This window comes from Zootoca vivipara, chromosome 13 (assembly GCF_965207765.1).
Source record: "Zootoca vivipara chromosome 13, rZooViv2.hap1.1, whole genome shotgun sequence".
In the NCBI taxonomy this organism is placed as follows: Eukaryota; Metazoa; Chordata; class Lepidosauria; order Squamata; family Lacertidae; genus Zootoca; species Zootoca vivipara.
In genome coordinates, this window is record NC_142596.1 from 51,705,146 (window position 1) to 51,733,058 (window position 27,913).

Below are 27,913 nucleotides of genomic sequence, written 5' to 3' on the forward strand. Positions count from 1 at the left end.
GCTCATAGGAAATGTCCTACCAGGGTCTGGGTGTGGGACTGAGAAAACAGTTCCTGAAAGTGGGCTGTATCTTGTTGCAGAACTGGGTACATCTCATCTAGTCCAGCCCTCCTCTACTTGTTCCCTCTGGTAGCTGATTAGTGAGCCTTGCTTATTTGCTTACAGATTTGAAGCCTTGCCCTTTAACAACCCAAGCCTGTCCTTGAAAGAGATGCCGCAGGCAAGCATTGTCTGTTACTAGACTAACCTTTATTGATGAAAGAGCAGCGCCCCCCCCCAAGTCCGCTTTCTTTTCTGATTGCTTTCATTTTTGCTCCAGTGCAGGATGCGAGCTTCTTGTTGGTTTCTGGCAGCATCAACTGTCAGCAGCATTCCCCCACCCCACCCCTGGTTCCCAGCCGTAGTCTTCACTGAAGCATGCAGTTGGGAGTTGACACGCTATAGCTGTAAATTTAAACTTTGAGACTCGCAAGGTGTTGCATGCCTGTCAGGCATAGATGTTGTCAGGCCCAGAAGTAGACCACCTTTCTGTTGTCCAACTCCTCTAACACCTGAAGGTGTACTGAACCTTCCATTATAATATATGTCAAAGCTCACAGTGAGGTGGGACACAGAAGGATGTGACATTTGCAAACTGGCCATCCCTTGCTCCCTAGCAGAGAGATGCTGCACGCAGAGAACGAGGAATGAGCATTAAGCCAAGAGCACAATCCCAGGGACAACCCATGCTTTGACTGCAAGAGAACAGCAGGATGCACAGAGCATATACCAAATCAGACAGCGGGCCCATCTAAGCCAGTATGGTTTCCTCTAGCTGGCAGCAGCTCCCCAGGCTATGAGACAGGGGTCTTTTGCATCATCTGCAATGGGCTCCTTTTTTAAAAAAAACAACAACTAGAACTCCCATGAATCAGCCCTTGCTCTACGGCTAAGCTGTGGCTTCTCCACATTATTATATTCAGCTAGGTTTCCACCTAGATGTGTGGGGGACAACCCAGAGAGAGCCATAACTTTGCATCTGGAGTTTGGATGAAAATTCTTCAAGTGTGAATTTGCAAGTGAGACAGGCCACCTTCCCTCTCTTTTGAGGGGGGAGGTATGAAGAAAATGGGGCTGCTGTTCAAATCACAGCCCCCAGATCATGTTTCCTTCTCCCATAACATCTGGGCCAACTTGACCTGTGACTCAAACTCAAGACAAGGTGGTTTCCCTGATCCTGCCAGTGGAAATTAGCAGTATTGAGCAGGGAGGGTTGGAGGAGACCCGGGGTCAGTTGGGCCAGACATTACAGAGGGGGGTCAATGCAGCCTGACATGGGGTTGTATCCAAATACTCAGTCATGCTTAGTGCACAACCATTGAAAACAGCAGGCTTAAGTTAGTCATCCACTATTATTTTTAATAGGTCTACTCTGAGTATCACTTAGATGGATGCAGTCCTGCGTTGTTCGCCACTGTGCAGCCATCAAAGCCTTGAGCAGGAAAACATGAGGCAGGCCTGGCTTGTTGCCTGAACCCCTCCCCACAATTGTGGCTTGTTAATTTAGGGGAAAATAGAAGTGCAGGCAATATAACTACAGTATTTCCATGTTTGTCTTCTCCCAGAGTCATAATGCCTCATTTGCAAGTCAGACGGCTATTTAGTCTACTTATTTCTGATATGTGGATTAGCATATTCTGAACAGCTATTGTACAGCTTGTTTCCTGAAGGGGGAAAGGCAAACATCTCTCCTCCTCCCCCCTCCCCGCCTGCAAGTTCTCAGGCTTCCGAGGATTGTTTGTTTTTGATAATTATTTCCTTTCAATGTGGTTTTTCCCCTCCGCTGAGTGCAAGAACAGGGCTTTGAGGGATTCACCAGATGGCCTTGGCTTTCATGTAGGTCATAACTCCTACATAGAGACATTGATTTGATTTCTTTTCCTCTGCAACTCATATCTTTTTGTTTTAAAGTGAATATATATGTTCCTGTATTTGTTGTATCATATAATCAGAGCTTGAGATTACACACACACACACACACACACACACACAGAGAGAGAGAGAGAGAGAGAGAGAGAGAGAGAGAGAGAGAGAGAGAGATGTTTTGAATGAAAATTCCCATCAGTCTCAACCATTAAAACCATTTAGAGGTGTTGTTATTGCTGCTAGTGTTTTTATTATATTTTATTTTATTTATTCTCTGCCCTTCATTCCAAGGTCCTCGGGTCAGTCACAAAATCAAAACACAACATTAAAAACAGTTCAAAACAACAGTTCAAAACAACATTAAGATGGGTCCAACAATTATACACATCAAGTGTTAAAAGCCAGGTAAAGAGGTGCATTTTCAGCATTCTCTGGAAGCTGCATAATGATGGTGCAGAATGCACTCCTGTGGGGAGGGAGTTGTTGTTTTAGGAAGCTGCATATGAATCTTGTTAAATTAAATATATGGTCCAGACCAGCTGGAGGGTACCAGGTTGGCAAAGACTGACCTGTAGATTGTATCCTTGTGCCTAAGAACATGAGCAGAACCTGGTGGATCAGGCCCATGGCCCATCTAGTCCAGCACCCGTGCTCACAGTGGCCAACCCAATGCCTGCAGGAACAATGATGAGTTGTTCTGTTTCCACCGGTTGCAGCCCTTTGGGGAGGACCAGGACTTGACAGCCTTCATGCCTTGGTAACTTCTTATGTGGCAGGGAAGGACCCACAGTTCTGCAAATCCCTGGTTCTGGCATCTCCATTTAGAGTATCTGAGGAGGTAGGGTTGGGGAGGACCTGTGCGGGAGACTCTTGAGAACCACCTGCCAGCCCACTGGCCTGAATGGGCAAATATAAAGCCAGCTTTATATTGCCTTGTTAATACTGCACAGATTGTAATTATGGGTTTCTAAGCCACCTATGGGTGGAAAGGTATGAATAAATGAATAAATTCAGTGTTGTGAAGTGTCAGACTAGGACCAGGAAGACCTAGGTTCAAATTCTGTTCAGCCATGAAGCTTGCCCAACCTGTGAGGATCAAACCAGATATTCCTTTGGGTCTGGGGCTTTCTAAGGCAATGTTATCTGTCTTGCAATACAGTGAATTCACAAGGCAGCCTGCAGTGAAAGTGAATGCATGTGGCATTGGACTGAATGGGAATTTTAATAACACACACACACACACACACACACACACACACACACACAAATGGTACTCTGTCTACCATGAATTGAGCCTTTGCATGCAGTGGATCATCATTAGAGGAGTGGTAACAGAATGGAGAGCAATTGGCCATGAAGGCAATTTGTGTCTGTTATTAGTTGCATGCATAGATGGATGCCACTAGGGGTGCGCAATGATGACAAGAGTCACCTGGTATCTGAAGAAGTGTGCATACACACGAAGGCTGATCCCAATGGCAAACTTAGTTGGTCTCTAAGGTGCTACTGGAAGGAATTTTTAAAATTTGTTTTAACTACGGCAGACCAACATGGCTACCTACCTGTAACAAGATTCACCTTGTAATTGTACCTGTAAAACGTGAAAGCAACCTGATGTAGTTCAGATCCCCTCTGGGTCATTCAAATTCTCTTCTTTTTTTGATCCAAATCTATCTATTAAATGGAAATGGTGGCTATAATGGGGAATCTAAAAATGAATGTAAATTCCCATCCTTTCCACACAAGTGTATAAAGCTTGCAGGCAAAGGAACCCCTTCAGAGTGGATTAATGCTGCCAAAATTCAGGCATACCCATTTAGGGGTTTTCATGTGAGGAACCTTTACTTACTTAATTATTTTTTTAAAAAAATAAAAAGTATCTAACTTTTTTAAAAGAAGAAGACGAAGCCAGAAGTAGATGCTGTTTGCAAGCATCGTCTGAGGAGATGAAGCCTGTCAAATTTTAGAAAGATGCATCAACATTCTCCCACAAGATAAGACTTTACTATTTGTGGGTAGGAAAATAAAAATGGTTCCTTGCCCAGTTTTTTTGTGAGCAACTGGAGACCTAAAGAAGATTCCTGAGAAAGAGAACTGTGAAAGTTCAGACTATACTCAATGATTTTACTTTATTTATTTAAAAAAAAGCCCTGAAAATTTTTTCACCACCAACCTTCATGGAAATACCTTCCCCTTACATGAAGAAAAAGAGGGAGCGAGGTATGATTTTAAATTGATTGTTACAGAAAAGAACAATTGGGAAAGAACTAGCCCTCTGCCACCTACTGATTTGAGTGGCCTCAGAAAATCATTCCCTTTACTTGAAAGTAAGATGTGTTGAGTGTTGGAAGATTCAGGGAAGATAAAAGAAAGTATTTCCACATGCAGCACAGAGTTCAACTATGGAACTCACTGCCCCAAGAGGCAGCGATGGCCACCAACTTGGATGGCTTTAAAAGAGGATTGGACAAATACATGGAGGAGAGGGCTATTGAAGACTACTAGCCAGGATGGTTGTCCTCTGCCTCTGCAGTTGGGATGGAGTGATGCTTCTGAATCCCAGTTGCTGGAAACCACAGGGGGAGAGAGAGCTCTGGTGCTCATATCCTGCTTCCTAGTTTCCCACAGCCAACTGTTCAGCTGCTGTGAGAGCAGGATGCTGGACCAAATGGGCTAGTGTCCTGATTCATCAGGTTCTTCTTGTGTTCTGTCCATCCAAAGGAAAGATTGCTCCCACCTCTTTATCCCATCCCCTCTTGAGCTCTGGGTGTTTCCACAGTCTGACTCAGAGCACCTGAGATGCCTTGTTCATGGTGAGATCTGACTCAGATGAAATCACGACCTGAATTGCTCTGATTCACCTTGTTGCTCAGGGTGCACACAGAACTGGTACACAAGCCTAGATGTTCCCATTCTTTCCTGCTCAACCTTTTTACTCACTCTCTGGAAATCTCCAGCAAGACATTTTCCTCCCCCGATTGTCATTATTTGTGCTATGAATGTGGATCCACAACGAGAGCCTGATTTGCTCCTTAGCTCCATTTTGGGGCCAAAAGTCTAAGGGATAAACGTTGCTCAAACAGATTTATTGCTGCACTATGACAAAAAAAGAGAAAAATCTGTAAGTGTGTGGTGAGGGGGCATGCAAAGGGAAGTTGAACACTAAATCATCATTTTTATTAGACAAGCTGTAATTTTTCTGCAGCCATAAAGCAGGATAAAACACGAGTTTTGCTTAGCCCTAGGCATGTATTCTTGGTGAGATCAGCATATAAATATTGGAGCAGGCAGGCAGGAGTCAGTCTTTCTCTGCTTTTGCTGCTCACTCTGTTACAATAAAGAAACCCTAAGAATATATTATTTATAATATAAAAATATAAACTGGACATGTGGGTGTGTCTCCACTTTTCTCTGAAACTGCTTGACCGATTGCGTTCAAATTTTGACACAACGTCCCAAGCAAATATGAGAGTGGCCCCATACTGTTTGCGTAGACAGATGTCACACCTGGGCCACGTAAAAGCCCCCAAACCACGTGTTCCAGAACTCACAACTCAGAAGAAAGTGCATGCTGGGAGCACAGGAGAGGTTGCAAAACAGCGCCCTCTAGCGACAGCTACACTGGTACTGTACCTAGGAAAGCTTCCCTCTCCACAGCATCTTGGCTCGGCTTTCCAGACTGGGCAGAGTGTAGGCGGGAGCTCACCTGGGTGGGGGATGGGGGAGGGGCGGGATAGGTCATGGGCCAGGACAGGGTGGGGCCAATCACAGGGATGTGCCAGGGGGTGGGGGGGAGGGGCAGGATAGGTCATGGAGGCTTTTAATGTTTAATAGATCACTGTGTTTTATCTTTCTGTTGGAAGGTATAAATTATTATTATTATTATTATTATTATTATTATTATTATTATGGGTCGGGACAGGGTATGCCCAGCCACAGGGATAAGCCGGGGGTGGGGGGAGGAGGGGGCAGCATACCTCATGGGTTGGGACAGGGTGGGGACAACCACAGGGATGAGCCAGGGTGAGGGGAGGAGGGGAGGGGATAGGTCATGGGTTGGGACAGGGTGGGGGGAGTCACAGGGATGAGCCTGTGTAAACAGAACACACGTAAAACATTTCAACAAAATGAAGGGGCACTCTGAAGGTGAGGGGAGTCTGAAGGGGGACTCTGAGGCTCCATTTAACAGACTGAGCCACAGCAATGCATGGCCGGGCCAGCTAGTTATTTATAACTTCCTATCAATAACATTGTTATTAGCATAAGAAGAGCCTGCTGGATCATGCCAATGGCCCATTTACTCTAGCATCCTCTTCTCATGGGGCCAACCAGCAAGCAGGATTCAAGCACTTTCCCTTCCTGTGGTATTCAGAAGCATTGCTGCCTCTAACTGTGGAGGTACAGCATAGCTTTCATGGGTAGCAGTCATTGATAGCACTCTCCTCCATGGATTTGTCTGATTAGTATTGATATTATTCCTATTATTGAAATTGACATTGGTATTATTATAATACAGAGTTTGAATTCTGTGTGTTATTTCTGCCACCTCTGTTGTATGCCTCAGTTATATCTTCCAGTGAGGCTGGGAAGCTGTCTAGCAGGAGAGATGGGGAAGGTTTGTCATAGAATTATTGAGTTGGAAGAGAATCTTAACTTAAAAATCCCTAATAAAGGGCCATCCAACCTCTGCTTTAAAACCTCCAAGGAAGGAGAGTCCACCACCTTCTGAGGGAGTCCGTCCCACTGTCAAACAGCTCTTACTGTCAGAAAGTTCTTCCTGATGTTTAGTTGGAATCTTATTTCTTGTAACTTGAAACCATTGGTTCAAGTCCTACAGTACTCTCCAGAGCAGGAGAAAACAAGCTTGCTCCATCTTCCATGTGACAGCTCTTTAGATATTTGAAGGTGGCTATCCTATCTCCTCTCAGTCTTCTCTTTTCTCTGATAAACATACACAGCTCCTCCAATTGTTCCTCATAAGGCTTGTTTTCCAGACCCTTGACCATCTTGGTTGCCCTCCTCTACAGATGTTCCAGCTTGTCAATATTTTTCTTAAATATTGGCACCCAGAACTGGACACCATGTTCCAGGTGTGGTCTGACCAAGGCAGAATAGAGCATACTAGGTACTATGACTTTCCTTGATCTAGACAGAGTTTAGAAGCAGTAGGTAGAGCTGTCCAGCATCAGAGCCCCCTGGAATAGTGAGCTGAACCACATGATGCATCACATGGCACCAACTGAGCAAGTTCACAACTTTTCCAGCTGACCCCACCACTTTCCAGGTCTTTATTTATTTAATCATATTTAGATGCCCCTTGATTATAGAAACAAACCATCCTCAAAGTAGTTTACAAGACAAATTTAAGTATTAAACTACTAATAAAAAGAGTATTAAAAATCAACCACAAAAACCCAGCAAATTAAAACATTCAACTAATATTTCAAATCAACCAGAAGTTAAAAACTTGATTAAAACACATGCCAACCTTCTAGACAGACTTGCCTAAAGAAAATTGTTGGGGGGGGCACCAAAAAGAGTGCAGCGAAGGCGCCTGTCTAATGTCAGTCGGCAGGGAGTTACACAGTATGGGTGCTGCTGCTCTCAAAGATTGATTTCTCACAAACCTTGACGTGAGTATGATGTGGCACCTGCAACACATGCAGTGGGTCTGGAGCACATGTGAGTGTTGGCTTCCTCTTCCTGAGTAGGGCTTGGGAAAGGGAGATGATTACTACCCTTTCCAGTCCAAGTCTCCACTCAGGTCCACCACCGTTTCTGTGATTTTTGGAGGCTCTGGAGGTGGGACCAGCCAGTATTTGTCAGGTGTTCCAAACCAGCAGCCTCCCCAAGTAGGTAGGACATTGCATATTGCCTGCTTAGAAAAGAAGCTGTTTTGTTAGTCTGGGTATTTGCTTTAATTGAAGTAATTTGGTGCAAATGATCCTCTGTCTATATGCATAGGTATCGCCTGGCGGGCCTCCCTGGAGAGTACCAGTACAAGAACATCACCAGCGCAGAGATCAATTACTGCCTGATAAAGGACCTGATCATCTGGACTCAGTATGAAATCCAGGTTGCATCTTACAATGGAGCTGGCTTGGGAGCCTTCAGCAGGGCAGTCACTGAATATACTTTGCAAGGAGGTGAGTTCTGCCCTGGATATCTATCTATTATTTCTCTCTATTTCTCTCTATTTCTCTCTATTTCTCTCTCTCTCTCTCTCTCTCTCTCTCTCTCTCTTGATTTACAAAGATATATGCAATGTATCTCATAACATTTTTACAAATTAGTTTCATTTGTTGAGACATTAGGAAGAAAGGGGGAAAGAGGTAGATGGAGAGATGGGTGGGGTGGGTGACGATGTTTCTATTTTACTTAATATATGTGGGGATCTCTTCTCATTGGTGACTGAAATGGCACTGGTCAACCAGCTTGTTTGCACATGGCAGATGCCCTCCAGATGTTTGGGACTACAACTCCCATCAACCCCGGTTTCATACCGCCATGCTGACTGGAGCAGATGAGAGTTGAGGTCCAACACACCTGGAGGGCACCAGGTAGGTGAAGGGCAGTGTATAGCTTTTAAAGTGTGTCTGTGTAGGAGGGAGATTCTCCTGGAGGGAGGCTGTTTCTGATCCCATTTCGAAGGAGCAAAAAAGTGAGTTCTGAGCAAAAGGTGATAAGAGGCCTTTTCGTGCATCAAGAAGTTGCATCTGATCAAGTGCTTTTTACCTTTCCCTTTTGTTTCATGCCAAATAGTACATTTTTGTTGTTATTCAACCAGCAGATGTATTTGCACAGCTTGTATCTTCCTACTTTGTGCCTGATGTCACATCCAGACAGCTAAAAAGTAGATTAAATATATTCTGTGTTGGACCAACTGTGATAGGCCAAGGAATATAAACACTTTCAGAATTCTTCAGCAGGCACAATTTGACCTGATTAAGAGCACTGTGAAACTCCAAATGCTTATAGACCCATGTACCACTCTTAATTGGATCATAAATACATTCTTCCCCTACTTTGTAGTGTCTCTTGTACTTGGGATAATTACAGCAACTGCTAAGTTGTTGTGTGAGTTGTGTTTTTTTTAAGGTGTTCTTGTCCAGAGTTGTGCCATTCTAATTATCATTAAAAATTTCTGAAATTAGGCTGCTACATTACAGCCCTGGAGAGTGACAGCTGTATCCCTACGATCCCTATCTGGAGCCAATGTCTCCCCTTTCATTGTGCATTTTCATGTGGTGACACAATTTGTTGGAGAGGGTAGGGATGGGCCAAGACACACTGCTTGTCTTGAATCCTGACGTGGGGCCTAAAATTAGGGGGTGTAAAGATACAAAGAGGTGTCTATGGATGTGGAGTGTCAGGGCTGAGCGGTAGGCAGCTGTTAGAAGTCACCAAAGACAAGGAAGGAGGATCCAGGAGTTGAGCTCGGGAGCTGGAGCAGAAGGACCAACCCTGGAGCTACAGACCAAGGAACACACAGAGGGACAGTAGAACCAAGAAGACCTGGTTGCTCAGGCCAGTGCCAAGCTGAAAGCCTTTTGGAGCTCTTCTGGTCCAGGAGAGCCTGTGGCCAGTTCGTATGGGCAGAACTAGCCCAGAGCTCAGGAAGGTGCCCCAACTGTTGTTCCTATCGCTTGCCATTTGGAAGAAGTGCACATGAGAAAGCTCCTAGGTATCACCCCACTGGCTCCCGACAGTGATTGGAATACTTCCTCCTTGCAGATTTAATGGTTGCAAAAAAAAAAAAAAGCTGTGTGGCTCCAGCCTTCTGAGCCCTTCTGTCCTCCTCACGTCAAGACCCCTTTTAAGCTTCCTAATCATTGCTAAAAGCCTCTTGTGACGGAAAACGAAGCCATTGCTGCTTCCACCGATGCCCCCAAATTGCAGGCCAATGTTGAATTTTGAGCCGTAGTGAGAGTGTCACGGTCTTTGCTTTAGTGGGCTGTAAAAAGCAAGAGAGCTATTAAAACTTCCCATTGGAGACACAGTACATCAGTTACTTCATAATCAGTAAAGTGCATGTTACGGTTTTGCTGACTGGGAATAGGAGAGCAGTATTATTACATGATTAAATACACTTTGCCTCGTGAGAATATTTTTGTTTCTGTGTTTTGGTTAGGGGTGTGAGGTACATTGAAATGCAACAGCAACTTAATGGGGCAATAAAAGGAACAACTGACTTGCCCAGACATTTTTTTTATGAGCGAAATCAGCTCGAAAGAAACAAGAGAAGCTTCTGATGCTAAGATACATGGAGGATACGCAGGTACAGATGCCTGTGCTCCTGTTGGGTGGTGGCTGGGTATGTGCCTGCTCTAACCCCTGCGCCTCAAAGTCTTTGGTTCTAATGTGCTACAGCAGAGTAGGGAGTTCAGCGATATAGGATAACCATCAATGACAGCAGCTGCAGACACAGCAATACTGAGTCTTCAGACTCTGCTTCTGGGCACCTGGGAGGCACCTGGCTGGCCCCTGTTGGAGGCAGGATACTGGGCCAGGTGGATTCTTGGTCTGTCCCAACAGGGCTCTTTTTAAGGGTCCCCACACAACACAAAAGCACAAAACACTGTGTCAAGATCTAGTCCTATGCACTGCAGGACACACAGAACATGTGTTGAATTAATTGTTGTACTACTATTGTACTACTTCCATGAGTTTATTTTTTGCACCGTCTCTGTTTTAAATAATCTTAATGTATCTAGTTGGTTAGTAGTTTATATCTCACACTTTCCGCACATTCATGTTTCTGGGCAGCCAAACATTTAAAAACTAAAACCACAGAGCAGCACTGAGCAAAAAATCAGAAAGAACAGAAACAGTAGAATGAAAGCAGTATGTAAAATACCACTCCACAATAGCTTTAAGCGTGTGGACAGCATGGCAAAATGGAAAGTGGCATTAAACTAGGTAGGGCTTCTTTTTCAGCCTAAGAGGTGCCGGATTGGGTTTGTGGCAATTGTGGCGAGTGCTCCCCCTAAATAACTTTGGGTGGGTGCTCACCAAGGTCTACCACCTCCTATGATAACATCAGTAATAGGCAGGCTCGTCCGAAGAGAGGCAGTCCAAAATGTGAATAGCCCACAGACCCTAAAGCTTGTAGGGCTTTAAATGTAAGCAGCAGCACTGTGAATGGAGCTTGAAAGAGGATCAGGAGCCAGCAAAGTTGTTTGTGCATGATATCCCAGTGGCTGATCTCAGTTAGCAGCCCAGTGGCTGTGTTTTGAACAAACCACAGTTTCCAAGCCATCTTCAAAGGCAGCCTCTTGTACAGTTGTCCAGCCTATAGGATCTTTGGACTACAGGAAATGGCCATGTTGGGGTGTGTGTGTGTGTTACATGTTCAAATACTACAAAAGGAGAAATATGAAGAAACCCCCCCACAAATAAACCAGAAATATCTTTTTTAAAATTATAAACTAGGAATGGAAATACAATTAAAATTCCTTAAAAATCAAAACTCTCCAGACATTTTGAAAGAACCCCAAAACTATCCATAAGGAAGATTAAGTGCAGCAGGCAAAGCCAATTAGGGGCAATAATAAGTTAACAAATCCCCAGCTGATTTTCAAATAGCTTTGTCTGGAGAAATGTTTCAATATTTAAACAGACATAGGGTTGCATCTCCTAGCATTTCATTCATGCTGTTTCTATTTAACCGCTGGACGATTTCCCCCGATTCAAATAGTCATTAAATTATTAGTGTACGTAATTGGGTTTGCCTGCTATTGATGCAGTCTTCTTTCTTTTGCTTTCCTATAAAAGACCAACCTGCTAAAATCAAGGCCCTTCTCTTGTATTCTTCACTGCCAGCAAGAGCTCTATAGTGTATGAGTTTGTACCTACCATGATGTCCACTTCTTGCTTTCATTTTGATCACATTCTTTCTGTTACCTTTAAGGTTTGACATTCCCTTTCTTTTGACATTTCAGGTTGACCCAGCACCTCAGCCATTTTCCTTGGCACATTTGTTCCTTTCAGGCCTCTAGTCCCTTTCCTTAAACCCGGCAATTGGCACTAACATAGCTTGCTTGATATTGGGTGACGTTAGTATCATCATTTATTGACCAGCTGTCTGTAGTCATTTATAAATATATAAATCCTGCATTGCAAGTTGAAAGCTTTCCATTCTGCATTAGCGGACTGACAGAGAATGGTATTTAGAATGCAAGAGAGCGTAAAAGGCCCCGTGCCATTCTTGGGCAAGGATCTTTGACTATTTGATGGATTGTGGTTGGGTGTAGATTAAAAGCTGGACATTTGTAGTCTATTTTAATGTTAGTGCTTCATAATGCAGACAGATTACTCTGACATGGGCATTGCCATGTGATAATGTGGCCTTTATTGAACTGCGTTTGATTAGGCTTTCCCTTTGAAGTCTTCTCTGTTTGGTGTGGAAAGGGGCCAAAAGAGGAGCAAGCGGCTTGGTCTCAGTCTCATTTGAGAGATTATTAATGTCAGAGCCTCAGAGCAAAATGATGGGTTTCCCTTTATTGCTCTGCAGTTGGAGAATGTCCAGGCAATTGCTGCTTGTGACCATTTTTCACTCCCAAATAAAATAAACAGCTCCTAAATCCAGGGTTAGAATTTTTTTAAAAAACAAAATTTGGCAGGCAGGGGCAAGAGAGAAAGAAGCCACATTTTACTATAAAAAGGTGGAGAAATAGAAGCTGTTGGCATTTCCACCTTTCTGGGTTTCTTCTCTACACCTGCTAATATTTGTGTTAGAAGCTGAGTTGATGGATGGCCAAGGTAGGAGGACTCAAGGCCCATCAAAGAAATGTTCTCCTTCTACCTGGCTGCTATAATGGTGTCTGTCTGATAAGGAGATCCCTTCAGGGTCGGACCAAACTGGGACCCCCTTCAGCCCAGCATCCTGTTTCCTATAGAGGCCAGCCTGATGCCTCTAGGAAGTCCAGAAGCAGAACATGAAGTCAGTTGCAGTTCCCTGCCTCCAGATGGTTGTGCTGCATGTAGCTCTCATGACTATTAGCCATGGATAGACAACCTCCATAGGCTGTATTCAGCTAAGTTTTACTAATAGTAAACCTACTATTAGTAGTAGTAGGAATTAAAGAACCTGAGGAGGAATTAAAGAACCTTTTAATGAGGGTGAAAGAGGAGAGCGCAAAATATGTTCTGAAGCTCAACATCAAAAACCCCAAGATCATGGCCACTGGTCCCATCACCTCCTGGCAAATAGAAGGGGAAGAAATGGAGGCAGTGAGAGATTTTACTTTCTTGGGCTCCTTGATCACTGCAGATGGTGACAGCAGTCACGAAATTAAAAGACGCCTGCTTCTTGGGAGAAAAGCAATGACAAACCTAGACAGCATCTTAAAAAGCAGAGACATCACCTTGCCTACAAAGGTCCGTATAGTTAAAGCTATGGTTTTCCCAGTAGTGATGTATGGAAGTGAGAGCTGGACCATAAAGAAGGCTGATCGCCGAAGAATTGATGCTTTTGAATTATGATGCTGGAGGAGACTCTTGAGAGTCCCATGGACTGCAAGAAGATCAAACCTATCCATTCTTAAGGAAATCAGCCCTGAGTGCTCACTGGACGGACAGATCGTGAAGCTGAGGCTCCAATACTTTGGCCACCTCATGAGAAGAGAAGAATCCTTGGAAAAGACCCTGATGTTGGGAGATTGAGGGCACTAGGAGAAGGGGACGACAGAGGACGAGATGGTTGGACAGTGTTCTCGAAGCTACGAACATGAGTTTGACCAAACTGCGGGAGGCAGTGGAAGACAGGAGTGCCTGGCGTGCTCTGGTCCATGGGGTCACGAAGAGTCGGCTCGGCCACGACTAAACGACTAAACAACAACAACAAACCTACTGAAGTTAATGAAAATGACCGTTAAGCCTGTTGATTTCAATATTTCTACTCTTGAGTATAAGCTTAATTGAATCCCACCCATTAAGTTTATCAAATGCCATATTAAAGCCATCCGGGTGCCTGCCTCTTAACAAGGGCCATTTTGTTTTCAGTTCATCTTTACAGGCAGACAGCTGGGAAGCTGAAGCTGATGCTCATTTGTGTTTCTTTAAAGAAGTTGTCAGGGTGGCTGCACACTTTATTTTTCATAATTCTGATAAAAGCAGTTTCCTACAATCCTACAGTATCAGCATACCATGAGGGAGCATTAAATATCCCAGGAGATCCTGTGAGATAAGACTGTGCACTGTAAATTCCTCCAGGTAGACCCTTGGCATCAAGGAGTTCAGTTATAAGTAAGTGCAAGGAGAAGACCAGCACACCAAATTCCTTTCACAATCTTTATCATCCATCTCAACTGACTTGTGTGAGCCCTTGAGGCAATCCATGCTGGCAAGTAGAAACCCCTACAAATGTGCTGCCAAGCACTTAAGACTTGAACACACAGGAAACCACTTTGCACTAGGCCACCCTATTAGGCCATAGAGCCCAGTGTTGTATACTCTGACTGGCAACAGCTTGCCAGGCTCTCAGGTTGGAGAATCTTTCTGACATCTGGTCCCTGGTCCCTGAGAAGGACTGTAGAAATTTAGGAGTCTACCATTCTAAAGGAATGGCCAAGCCAAGCCATGAAGAGTTCAGGAAGACAGGAACCTGCCAGAAAAATGACAACTACTGCTGTTCTTAACAGAGCAGTTGTTTAGTGCCAACACAATAATATCACTTATGTTCTCTTGAGAAACTTGCTGGCACAGCATTAAAGCAGAGTAGTCCTGAGTTCAAAGGAGCTGACTCTTTGAACCAGAAAAGCCTTTTCAGGATGGTGTTCAGCACAGCTCTTTGACCTTACATATGTTTGTTATCATTCATTACAACTGCTCTTTCCTCCTCTGATGTCCCTTCAGACTTGTGTTTACTTTGTTTTTGGCGCAAAGAAGGCTATGGCCCACATGCTGTTTAAACTGGTATTTGCATATGCAAAATTAGGATCACAGATACACTTGTGTGAAAAGTTTATTCAGTGGGACATTTCAAATTTACCTAGGAGGGCCCAATGATCCTTTTTTCCTTTTTTGGCCTCACTATATATCTCTGAAATTTAGAAACCTCTTCTTGATGCAAAAACAAATTTAGATCTTCATCCATTATTAAAACATGTTTCATTGTGTGAAGTCTAGTTTACACGGTAAGAAGGTAGATCAGAGTATTCCTATCAGTCTTGGAGAGTTTTCCTGGAGGATTTCCCTGCCTGGGAAAACCTGATAAGAAATGGGACATACGCAGTGAGATATTGAGTATACTCAAGTACACTGAGACGCTGACATTATGGCATCAACAATGCATAGCTGCCAAGTTCTCCCTTTTTTTAAGGGAAATTCCCTTATGCTGAATAGGCTTCCTCGTGAGAAAAGGGAAAACTTGGCAGCTATGCAACAATGGTCATGTAAATCAGGGGATGGGGAACCTGTGGCTCTCCAGATGTTGCTGGACTGCAACTTCCGTGGTGCCTGATCTTTGGCCATACTGATGGGAATGGGTGTGCAGCAACATCTCAAGATCCACCTTTCAGATTGCCCCACCCCTGATGCAAACTATTATTTAGAAAGCTGTTCCTGGTAAGAAGGAAAACATCCATAAATTGAACAAATGAGAAGTGCTATGTGGCTTGCAGATCAATATGACCTGGACAGTTTACATGAATGTCCATTTATCCTAAGAGAAAGCGCTCCGAGGATTGCCTGCTACAACTCCAGAGTGCTGGTCTAAGGAAGCAATCAGTGTTGGTTCAAATGACCATAACTTCCTGTTTCTCTCTGGCTTGGTCTCTAGTAGAATAGTGGATTTTCAGAGCATCCTGTTGGGAGCTGCTTGGAGTAAAACAGTCTACATTCACCTAATCTTGGTTGCTAAATGGCTTGTTGAGAAATGAATACTTTTTTTAAAAAAAAATAACCCCTTGTATAAGATTTCTAAGCCTCCAAACTTAGACCACCTTTTCAGTTGGGATTCCCTGGAGGACTGCTGGGAATTTGTTGTTTTCCTGAGGGTTCTGTGAAACTTTCATTGCAGAGATCCCCAGTGCTTCTGAAAATAATTCCAGTTCCTAAATTGCATAGGATTGGTGATCCATGTGGGTTAAAATTTGTTTGCATTTGTAGTAAAGAAAAGTGTAGATGTGCCCAAAGACTACCTTTCAAATAGCAAGTGCTCTCATTCATTTTCTGAAATGCAGAACCTATGTGCTTTAGGGGAGAGGCAAGCAGTAATCTCTTGCTCCCATAAACAGATGCACCAGAAAGCGCACTACAGTTGTAACTGTGGGTGCATTGCTAAGCTTACAGTCCAAATAGTCAAGCAGATTTGCAAATGAGTTTCTGTTGAAAATCTGAGGAATCCATGAAATATATGTGCTTAGGATTTTGGAGTATGTACCACAGTGGTATATTCTAAGCTAGTCCTTAAAGAGAAAAATGAAACCTTGGAAAGTGACAAACCTGAAATCCAAAGAGGCTGCCATGTTTGGAGGTGGAAACTGACAGATTAAGGTGTCAAAACATTCTTTGGAGACCTTTCAAGCCTATGCTGAGTGCTCATCTTTAAAATTGCTCTTCTGCCTTTCTTCATGTTCACAAGTAGCTAGTCACAGCAGTAATATGTTTGGCCTAAATCCCTTCCCGTTTCCCCCTTACCTTTCTGCCAGAGGCCACTGGATGCCTCTTATTCACAACTGCCTTTCCTGACCTTTTCTGCTAAGAACAGTTTTAGAATGCTACATAATAACTTGTAGGTTGACCAGCTACGTTCTAATGCATTTCCAGCTAAGTGAACTTTATCAGGAGGGATGTAAAAGGTTGGTTCTGTCACACCAGCTCTGCTATGCAATTTGTGGGGATTCCTCAAACCCATCACAGGAAAGCTGCACACACTTGGGGAAACAGGTTCAGATTTGTTTTGGTTTGGTTTGCCAAACCTGCAGCTGTGATGGGAAGGACTGCGTTTGTGAGCAGCGCAACAGGGAAGGGACTGGCACGCGCTCCACTCTGAGAAATCCACACAAAATGCGGGATTGCCATCCTTCATTTAAAATGTAACACTGCAACTTTCCATGAAGTTCAAATGGCACTTTTGCTGATAAATCCATTAATATGGATATTTATACTCCTGTACACAAAAGATGCTTACACACATTAGTCAGTCTTGTTTTATCCATGTATGAAATGCATTCATTGAGATTCAGAAGTTGATTTTTCTCTGAAAGAAATAATTATGCCATAAATTATTATTTCTTCAGCTGCCATTTTTCCAAACATGGTTTTATCTCCCGCTCCCCCCGACCCTTCTCATGACAGGCATCCTTTAAGCTGCAGTGCTTCTTCTCCTGAGTTCAAAAATAAAAATAAAAATCACCTTCTCACAAAACCAGAACATTTTCCATTTTGAAATAAAGCAAAACAGCACTGAGTTTGCCACATTCCTGCAGATGTTGTCAGTAAATACTTTGGTATCTTTGCCTGGGTGCTTTTTTAGCTTCCAAAAGTAAGGGTAATGAACAGAAACTTTGTTTGCATGTTGCATTCTTTCATGACATTCTGAGTTCCTTTACCATAGTTGGTCCCTAAAGGTAGCTCATCCTCTTCCTCAAAGTGCTTCAGAATTCTCAAAGAAAAAGGTGATGCTCAGAGGTGTGCAATGTGCAGGCAGCAGGAAAATGCCTAAGAATGACTTCTGTAGGCAAGCTCTGTGGGAAATGCTTTCAGAACTTTCAGTCTAGCATCCGCCAGGAAGTCATTGCTTTTTTCAAAGTGTGAGCCAAGACTCCCCAAGGAGGTAAAACTGCTTACAGTTCCTTCCCTAACAGTCTCCCCCTTGTCCAGCAACTGGCATATTTATCACTTCACAAACCCAATGCAATAGAAGTGACCCTTCCATAAAGGGATGGTGACAATGGAAAACATCATGTGACAGATGTTGGGTACCATAAATGGTTGTACAACAGAAAACAGGTCCTGAATCACAGAGAAGTTCTCATGTGTAAACCCCATTTGAAATGAAATGTTTGTGCTCTTGCTCAGGCCCCACTCCACAGGCACAGGAAAACTTCCCAATGTGGTTAGATCTGCTTTAAATATGTTTTTTTTGTAATTTTATTGTTGTATTTTTTATGTGCTTGCAAACTGCTTTGGGACTTTTTTAGCAGGAAGTGAAAGACAAGTTTAATAAGCCAGTAGATTGTGCCCCTTGTTAACTAAGGCTGTGATCCTATACCTTCTTATCCTAAGAGTAAGTGCTACTCCCAAGAACTTGCTTCTAAGTTGATTGGGATTGGACTATTCATGGACATTAAAATGTCTTGGGCCAGCCCTGAAAGTGGATTTAAGACTTATGCAGCACACACACACACAGAGACACACACAGTTTTATTTTATTGATGATACCGTAAATTAAGCAAGACGTTTAGTCTTTTTAAGCTTACTGCTTCCACCAAGGTCTCTTCTCTGCAAACCTAAAGCACACAGTAGTCTGTTAGCTTCACCCTTTTCTTTTGCTCCTCTTTTATACTCTCTCTGTTTACTTTCTTTTTCTGAAAAAGTAACGTACACACACCTCCAGAACCATTAGGGCAAAGCGTAGGAAGAGGCAATGGTAGGCTGTAGCTGTTCAGGCAGGACCACGGACAGTTCACTGTAGTTTAGATACAAACCAAAGGTGTACTGAATGCAAAGCAAATGGACAAGATATGAGCTTCCAGTCCTGCCAAATCTTATGTAACCCTGTAGCGAGGTGAATGTCTCCTCAGACTGGGTCCACATCCTGTCCCACATGGATATGCTCCAGCATGGGAGAGAAGCCACCTTCTGATCCTGGACATTATGTGAAAGCGTAAGGGCATTTTCAGATGGTTCTGGGAACAAGTTTCTGGCTTCAAAGGATGGGGACAAACCAACCCTCTCCTCAAGTGCAGGAGACAGGAGGCATGCTATTCCCTAGAGCTTCTCTTCCTCCTTTGTGGGAGTCTCTATTGGGGTGGTTACTTCATAAACTTTCTCCCTTGCTGTTCCCAAAACTTCTGTGTTGTCCAGTAGAGGGGGCCTGAGCCCTGGGGCATGATATAATTTTCACAATTATTTGATGATGTCATAGAAAGTTGGGAGTGGGTTTTAGGAGGGATGCCATATGTAAAGCTTTACCATGCACCATCAGAACATTATTAAGTCAATAAATCACTTGGGAAAATATTTGAACCCTTCTCCAAAGGCATTCTGAGCAAGATATACCCCACTGGATATGTGAGTAGCACAAAATGTATTGTGATTCCAGAAAGTCTTGTGATTAATCATACATGCAGTGACTTCAGGAATCAGTTTCAGGTTGTGGAATTAAAGTGATGGATGACTTCTGTTACTGTAGTCTTGTACTCACATAACTTATTCTCAATTTAACAGTGCAGATGACCAATGAAGACTGATGCTATCTAGCCAAGAATCTTTTTACCAATTATGGCATCCATATTGTCCACAGTTTTCTTCTTATTCAAGCAGGTTACCGCAGATATGACTCATCATACAAATAGAAAAATTGGCATACAAGTTCAATATAAATTTCTCACATTTTTATGAGTGTACTATTGAATAGTTGTTCTCAACTCTGTGATTAGAAGAGTTAACAATCCAAGTAAATGGATCAAATTAGGGCATTATCCTAATTTTGGGGCACAACCTGCCAAGCACTGCTTTGGTCAGCCATCAGTCATTTGCAGCTGTAGCTGTTATACTGCACCCAGAATCATTATGAATAGGTGAAGCTTAATTTGGGAGTTCTAACTATTGTTTTAAAACTTACTGTTGTTCACTTTTGTTAAGGTCCTTCTTAGTTTATAAAAAAGAAAAGTTATAGGAAATATCATTCCAACTGCCCAGTGTACATAACAACACTGATGTAATTCATTAGTTGTCTGAAACTGTGTAATTTAGGCTGCAATCGTATGCAAACATGCTTACATGTGAGTAAGCCTCATTAAACTTAATGAGATGTTTCCAAGTATGCTTTGATGGTGTTTCCTGCTCGGCAGGGGGTTGGACTGGATGGCCCTTGTGGTCTCTTCCAACTCTATGATTCTATGATTCTAAGTAATCTTGCATAGGGTTGGACAGTTAGTTTCCTAATACAAGAGAGCAAACGTTGTTCTAGGGCCATCCATGCACATATATGTATATATAATATCCCATTATTAACAAGCAAATAAAGGAAAGCACATACATACATACAATAAATTTGCTGGTTTCCTGAGAGAGGTTGTAGGGTTGCTGTTGCAGTCTGTGAGAGTTTCTTCTTGAAACTGCAGATTCCCATTACAGCCATGGATAATTGAGAGAGATGTATTCACCCATCACCATCTGTGCTTCTATCTTAGGTCTTTGGGAAAAACCTCATCTGTAGAATAATAATCCACAAGAACCATTTCATCTCTTCCCTTGCCCGTTGAAGGAATCTCCTAACAGAAAATGAGAAATAACCCAATTAACTTTCTTTTAAAGTCACCACTGACTATCGGAAACATAAATCACAGGTCTCTCTTCAAACCACTGTTATTTGCTTTGAATCATGAGTGGCGGCTAAAGGTTTCTTCGTTTTCACTTCTCCTTTCTTCCATTCCTTCTCCCTGCCTGCAATCAATTTTACTTTGTCGTCTTCCTGACTGGTGTCCCAGTGCCTACAGCTCCTCCACAGAACATCCAAGCAGAAGCAGTGAACTCTACCACCATCCAATTCTTCTGGAACCCTCCTCCACAGCAATTCATCAACGGGATCAATCAGGGATACAAGGTTTGAAATTATTATTATTATTTATTAAATTTATATTCAGCCCTTCATTTTAAGACCACAAGACAGTTTATTTTTTCCATAAAATTATAGCTTTATTAAATTGAATGCATTTTAAATTATCTGTTTATTTACTTTATTAAGTAAATTTACTTTCTTTATAAGTAAACTTTATTAATGTTTGGCATGCCAGTCATCACTTACTGTGATGTAGTTCTACAGATATAAGAAACTGGATTGTTATCGTTTGTATTTCTGATGGATTGATTGTCTTTCTGAATATGCTTGTTGCATATTTGCTGTCTCAAAAGGGTGATTTTTGGCATCATGTTGGCAAGTATCATAGTGGAGACAAGTTCTCCTGCAGATTTCCAGAGTGTGATCCATCTATCTGTCTGTCTAATAATACACACATACATATCTGGGAGAACTTTTAGAGAATTTCTGAGCATTAGTACTCTGTTCTTCAACCCCAAAGGCTTCAATTGCAACTTATATACAGTTAATTAAAGACAGAACCTATCCACAGACATACACTATAAAAGTCACAGCAAAAAGGGGAAAGGGGCAGGGAGGGAAGAGGAAAAAAGAAAACTCAGGCACCAGTTCTTAAAAGTAAATAGTAATTTGTACAGTGCCCAGCTGGAATGAAACAGTTCAGGGGCAAAAAGTGCTTGCTGAAGCTGGTCCTTCTGAATGGCTGAAGAAATGAAGCCTGCTTCCCGTCTCTCTCACTCAGATGTCTAAAAACTATAACCACTTGTGATCCAGTGAATGTGATAGTGGATAAATCTGACAGGCCTGGATTTAAGTACTCATTAGATAATTAAGGATCTGAAAGACTGCATCTACCCCAAAGACAATGAAACTCTAGATAAGAAGCTGAAGGGCCTTGGGGCACAGGCGTTTTTTTCATTACTCCTTCCTGTTGAAGGTCATGGCCCAGGAAGAGAGAAGAAAACACTGGAAGTAAACCTCTGGCTGTGTGGGTGGTGTCATTAGAAAAGGTTTGGCTTCCTGAACCATGGTCTCTGCTTCCTTGAGGAAGGACTTCTGGCAAGAGATGACTAGACCAAACAGGAAGGAGAAGTACGGTAGCATTATATGTGAAGGGTGTGTACACTTGTGAGGAGATCCATAACATGGAACACGGAAGGCAGATTGAGAGCATAGGGATGAAAAAATGTAGGAGATGGAAGTAATCATCACCTTTCACTTTACAATTCTTTGTTTCTATGGCCCTGTCTGCAAAATCAGACCTACAACCGAGTCCACGCCCTTCAGAACTGTGGTGCATAGGACTCTCCCATGCCCATCAAGACTCTTCACTAATAGCTTTTAGGCAAGCTGTAAAAAGCTTCATTCCTTTTTATGCCAGCAGTCATTTGGCACTGTGTGAGCTGCCACTGTTGAATGGATGGTTTGTTAGGGGTATTTTAACATTTGTTGTTGTTTTATTCTACCCTGCCTTGTGGAAGTCTCAGGATTGAAAGGTGGAATGAAAGTAATTTGTAACAAATAAATAAGTGACCATCTTGGCAAGTCCTCACCATGATTCAAACATTTCTGCAGTGGTGGAGAAATGGTGCAGATCTCACCCACCCCACTCACCACATACTGTATTCCTCTAAGTGCACTCCACGAAGCCTGTACAAATAGCCGCCCCAATTTGCACAATATTCATCCCTTTTCCCAGAAGGGAAAGATTGTGCCACATGCATGGAATGTTTCATCATGTACTATTTTAGATGGCTTGTAGAGATAGAGGAGCAATGACTGAAGCATCTGGGCAGGGCCATGAGCCTCCAGGACTGGTTCTCCATCCATAAAACAAAAATGAATATGGCTGAATGGTGGAAGTTGTGCTTCCACCATTCAGAGTTGTTTCAGGTGTGTGTAAGGGGCCTGGAAAATCTAGATACTCACTACTATAGTATCCAAATCCGTAGCTGCAACATTTATCCTCTAGATGCCAAGGGGTGTGCACCTGAGAAAAAGTCCTGAGAATTGAGACTGGTGTGTTATTTCCATTGTGAGTTTTGGTTTCTTTCTTTCTTTCTTTCCTAAACTTGTGAATCCAGCATTTTCATCTGACTATTATCCAAACTTGTTTTTATACCCAATTTGCTTTTAAACTGCAGTTTCCTTTGAAAAAAACATATGAAGTGATTCACAGGCTAATTCACACTTGTCAAGAAGAAGTGATCTCTGTGCTTTCAACTGTCAACTTTCTCTTTCCTTTCCTTTTCTTTAGTTCCTTGAGACGTAAACAGCTGCACAGTTCATATTTCTCTTATAGCTTCTTTAACTCTAATATGGATAGTTTGGGGAGGACATTTCCATCACATTTACTTGTACTGCATAATTTGTGTAATGATTTATACATTACCAGTAGTCAATTTTTTGAGTGTCTGCTTGCCAAGCTGGTTCCACCCATTGCATCTTTTATGTGGCAAATGCACTTGGCTTCGATTAATGGAACTGCGCAGTGCTAAATTCTTTGGAAATGAGGAAGAGTAAAAACACAGTCACTAACATTTGGACATTTCCATTTTCTTTCATAGCTAGGATTCAAAAAGGAGAAGTGAGGCTCTGCGTTTGTCATTATGCAATGGTTTATTTTCATTTGACTCTCACTTGAATCTCAGTGAGTCTTCTGAACATGATGTGACAGATCCATGCACAGGGCTGGGGGGAAGAGGAGCAGGAGGAGGAACAACTTGCTTTCTCTTGTGCCGCTAAGTTCTGGTTGCCTGGAGCTTGGGCACGCCTGTGATTTTCATCAGCTTGCTGGTTAGGTGCAGCTGAGCATGGCATCCATGCTCTTCAACAACCCAGATACACAATGCTTGCAATGTATAACAGCTTTGTGTGGGTTTACGTTTTTCTCCCTGCCATCACAAGGCATCAGGTGTTGATGGGGCTGTTGTTAGCATATGAAGCCTGCAACACACTTACCTGGGTAAGTGTCAGTTGAACAAATGGTTTACAGGGAGTATGAATGTGAAATGCTCTGAATACTTCAAAACACAATATCAGTGCTTGTTGTTGTTGTTGTTTAGTCGTTTAGTCGTGTCCGACTCTTCGTGACCCCATGGACCATAGCATGCCAGGCACTCCTGTCTTGCACTGCCTCCCGCAGTTTGGTCAAACTCATGTTCGTAGCTTCGAGAACACTGTCCAACCATCTCGTCCTCTGTCGTCTCCTTCTCCTAGTGCCCTCCATCTTTCCCAACATCAGGGTCTTTTCCAGGGAGTCTTCTCTTCTCATGAGGTGGCCAAAGTATTGGAGCCTCAGCTTCAGGATCTGTCCTTCCAGTGAGCACTCAGGGCTGATTTCCTTCAGAATTGATAGGTTTGATCTTCTTGCAGTCCTTGGGACTCTCAAGAGTCTCCTCCAGCACCATATCAGTGCTAAGTAGTCCTATTTTGTCAGCTAAATCTGTAACCACAGGGCTTGCCTACACTGGGCTAAATCATGAGTTGGAGGATGTTTGAATCCATGATTTCTGGGCAACATTCTTATGATGCTGCCCTCAACCAGAAGTCATTCCCCCCCCTCCTTTTCAGAGTAAGTTTGAATTTCCCCAATCCTGGGGAAGATTATTGCATGTTCTTTGCTTAATGTGGCAGGGAAAAGAAGGGGGGAATCCAGAGTTTTTATTTTAAATACACAAACTGCAGAATGAAGGGTGGGCTAAATTTTGGGCCCTGCCCTTGTGTGGTCCTGCCCAATTTTTCCCCCAGTGTCAGAATACAGGACTGGGAACCATTTTTTAATTGTATTTCTGTGAAAATCTCTATCCCTGGTCAACCTACATAAGAAACTTCTGGCAGGGGGGAACTTCCTTCTGCTATTGCCAGTAGCCAGTGAAACAAATGTGCCCATGCATCAAGCAAGTCCCCTTTAGGCTCTGTTAGCTGCTCTTGGGGACAATTAGCACAAATTAACAGCAATTAACAGCACTGAGCAGTTGAATAGTGTTGTGCTATAAAAGGTGATCAGGGGAGCAAGGTCTAATAAGCCTTTCAGTGAGTGGGATCATGCTTGCTGTTTGACTTCCGTTCAAGTATCAAGGATCCTACCAAGTGTGCCAAGACATACTCTCAAAGGAATACGATGAAGACTCTGTGCTGGCTTTCTCTCTGGGCAGAGTCAGCCTGAGACAATTTGCTACCAAAGGTGAAGAACAAGGTGACTTCTTCTCCATTGCGCTTGCAGGAGCTGAGCAGACTGGCTGCTGGGTGTTACACCAACAGTGGCAATGGGACAGTGTCCTCCACTGCACTAGGGGGCAGCAGGGCAGGCTGCATGGCCCATCTAGAGCAGCATCCAATGTCTTGTCTCCCCTTGCTCAGTGCTCCACTCGTGCCTGTTTGATCAGGCAGTGATGCAATGCAATGGCTGACTCTGCTTGCTTACTCACTCAAGGGCCCTTTGCTCTATGCTACCTTGAGGGTAAATATCCAGGCAAGACAGATAGCCCAAGGTAGTAGCAATCAAGCATCTCCACTCCCAAGGTGCCAGCGCAGGAGGGGCTCAGGCAGAGTGAGCACAGGGGCTGCCAGCATCCTTCATCTGAGATGGCTAAATGGTAAGGACATCCCTGTCTCTGGGGTCACTTAGGAACAGGCCTGGCATTTCCTTCCTTGATGCCTTCCAGCCCCACATATTGCTGCAGTCGGTGTTTGGCTCAGGCTGCTGTCCCTGGCTCTTGAACAGGGGAGGACCACCCACTCCCCTGTCCAGAGGGGCTTGTTTTAAGGTTGTGTGTTGAGCATTTTTGCACAGGTGCTGGTAACATGACAGGGTTATGACAGCAACCTGGCAGGGCTCTGAACCCAGACCTGGAGCAGTTTCTGTAAGTCAAATGGAAGAGAGGGGGCAGAGGCTGGAGGCTTAGGTCTACTGAAGGGAATAGTGGAAGATGAATTCAGTGTGCCTGAGCATGACACCCACCAAAACCCTGCCCCCATTTCAACCCTAGACCTTCAGTGTCTCCTGAGGTTGGTGGGCCTGGCTTTCATCTCCCTGGCATGATTATGGCTCCTTGCAAGCTTCTTTTGAACCTGGTGCATTTTGGGCAAGTGGTATGCCTCCCTTTTCCTAGCCCTTCTGTTCTCTAGCAACTGGCTGATTATTTTCTCATCCCTTTGATTATTCATTCGTGGAAGCAGGAGGGGGTTGTCTTGCCGCAGTTATGTAACTCCTTAGTTGAGCTTAAAGCTCTTGTATTTGCCACTTTTTTAAGAATCTGATTTTAGCAGCACAGTTTTAAAATTCTCTGTTTTTAGCTGGAAGTAATGCACAAGGCTTTCATCAAGCACAGCAACACAGTTAAATTTGTACATCCAGCCAATCGGCAACAATTGTGTTAATAGTAATGTTGTGCTCTTACAAGTGAACTAATGAGGTCCTGGCGGTCCCATGTATTGGACTGTGAGTGGGAGCCATCCGTGCTGCGATTTCATGCTTTCTTAATCAATGTTCCCATTTCCAGCTCCTGGCTTGGCCAATTGATGCGCCAGAAACTGTGACTGCTGTCACCATCACCCCAGACTTTCATGGAGTGCACAGTGGCTACATAACCAACCTGAAGAAATTTACTGCTTACTACACCTCAGTCCTCTGCTTCACCACCCCAGGGGATGGGCCACGGAGTTCGCCACAGCTGCTCAAAACTCATGAAGACAGTAAGTAAAGGGTGACCATTGTCAAGAACAGCTTTTTCACATGATCCCTGGCCGGCTAATGAGCAAATAACCGTAACTTCCTAATTAGGTTGAAACCATTCATCAAACTTACTAAGCAATTCAAGGAACCACCGCAGACTGAATTGTGTATTTTCACTGGGAGCTGTTCTGTGCTGGAAGGGCTTTATAGCTATGGCAGTGAACACCCTTCCAACATGGAACAGCTCCCAGTGAAAACACGGACTTATTTTAATTTCTGGGTAGATCATTTTATTTGTATAAATTAATAATAATACTGGAACAGCCATAATAACTAGATGTCTTCCTGAAATTGCCCCTGAAGAACAAACTATTATTCAATTAGCGTTTGTTAAGTAATTATTAAATCAGAGCCAATTCACAATTTGTGGGACAGAAGAGATTGTGCTTGTCCACTGTGTGTCTCCATGGTGAGACACCATCAAGTTTGGAGATAGAAAACATGTGGTTAACATGTACAAGGCTTCTGAGCATCTATAGTTCTATGATTCCATGATAGCACTGTAACTTTGCAGCTTTTGCCAGTGGAAACCTCCTGAGAGAGTGGGATGCAGTCAACTCTTCTAGGGGTACATATTATTTTATACGTTTTCTTTTAGAGAAACTGGGGGATATATTGGCAGGTAGAACCATGCTGTCCACTGCCACCACACACAAGATTTGCAATCACAGTGTGCATACTTTGCAGATACCCCCTTGTGCAAGCGCCAATGAATCCATGTTAATCCATCCACTTGGGAGTATAGTTCCCCACCTGTCGGTTCCCAAAGGAACACCTTGAGTAGCTTGTAATGTGCTTTTCAGACACAAAAAACAAGTAAAACAACAATAGAAACAGAAGCAAAGCACCAGTATATCCACTAGGAAGAAACAGAATTTAAAATTATGAATAAGAAGATCTGTAAAGTGAGGGTAAATAGAAAGTTTTATTTACCTTCTGCTGACAAGACATTCAACTTGACTGAGACTGAGGCTCCATGGGGAGAGCGTTCCTGAGCCAGGGTACTATAACCAAAATGATTCTATGCCCTGTTTCCACCCTTCTCAACTCTGAAGGCCAGGATGTGCGAGGAAGAAGAGGGGGGCCTCTGAGGAAGATTTATTGAGCAGTTTTATGTGGGCTAAAGGGGCTCCAAAATCTGCAGGCCTGATGCTTTTGAAAATGTACCGCTACCAGAAGGAATGCCATTTCATCAAATGTGCACAGCTCTCGACTGTCTCCATCTTGCTAGGATTATGCTTTGCTTAATGGAGGCTATGCAATACCAGTTGCTCTTGAGTGGTTCTTATTCCCTCCAACAGAGCTTGTGCTGGAGAAGCTCCCTCTAAATTGTCCCCAATCATACTTATAAAAGCATGATTGCTGGCTGGGCCACAGGTAAAAATTTCTGACTCCCAAGTCATCCTTTGATGTACATGCATGTTTTTGTCTTGATCTCTTATGATATCCACCGCCACAAGGGAAGGTATTGCCAGAGCAAGATAGAGACAGTAAACTTGGGT

At 43.3% G+C, this 27,913-nt stretch overlaps 1 protein-coding gene across 4 annotated transcripts in view; it reads left to right on the plus strand.

Annotated features, from left to right (window-relative positions):
• The window catches only part of SDK1 (sidekick cell adhesion molecule 1), a 574,710-nt gene that overhangs the window by 396,677 nt on the left and 150,120 nt on the right, over nt 1-27,913 (plus strand). For all 4 annotated transcript variants that reach the window (XM_035130977.3, XM_035130978.3, XM_035130979.3 and 1 more), the window contains exons 17-19: nt 7,870-8,051; nt 20,565-20,680; nt 26,179-26,371. In XM_035130977.3, coding sequence (XP_034986868.2) covers nt 7,870-8,051; nt 20,565-20,680; nt 26,179-26,371 — 491 coding nt within the window. The remainder of the gene's footprint in view (nt 1-7,869; nt 8,052-20,564; nt 20,681-26,178; nt 26,372-27,913) is intronic.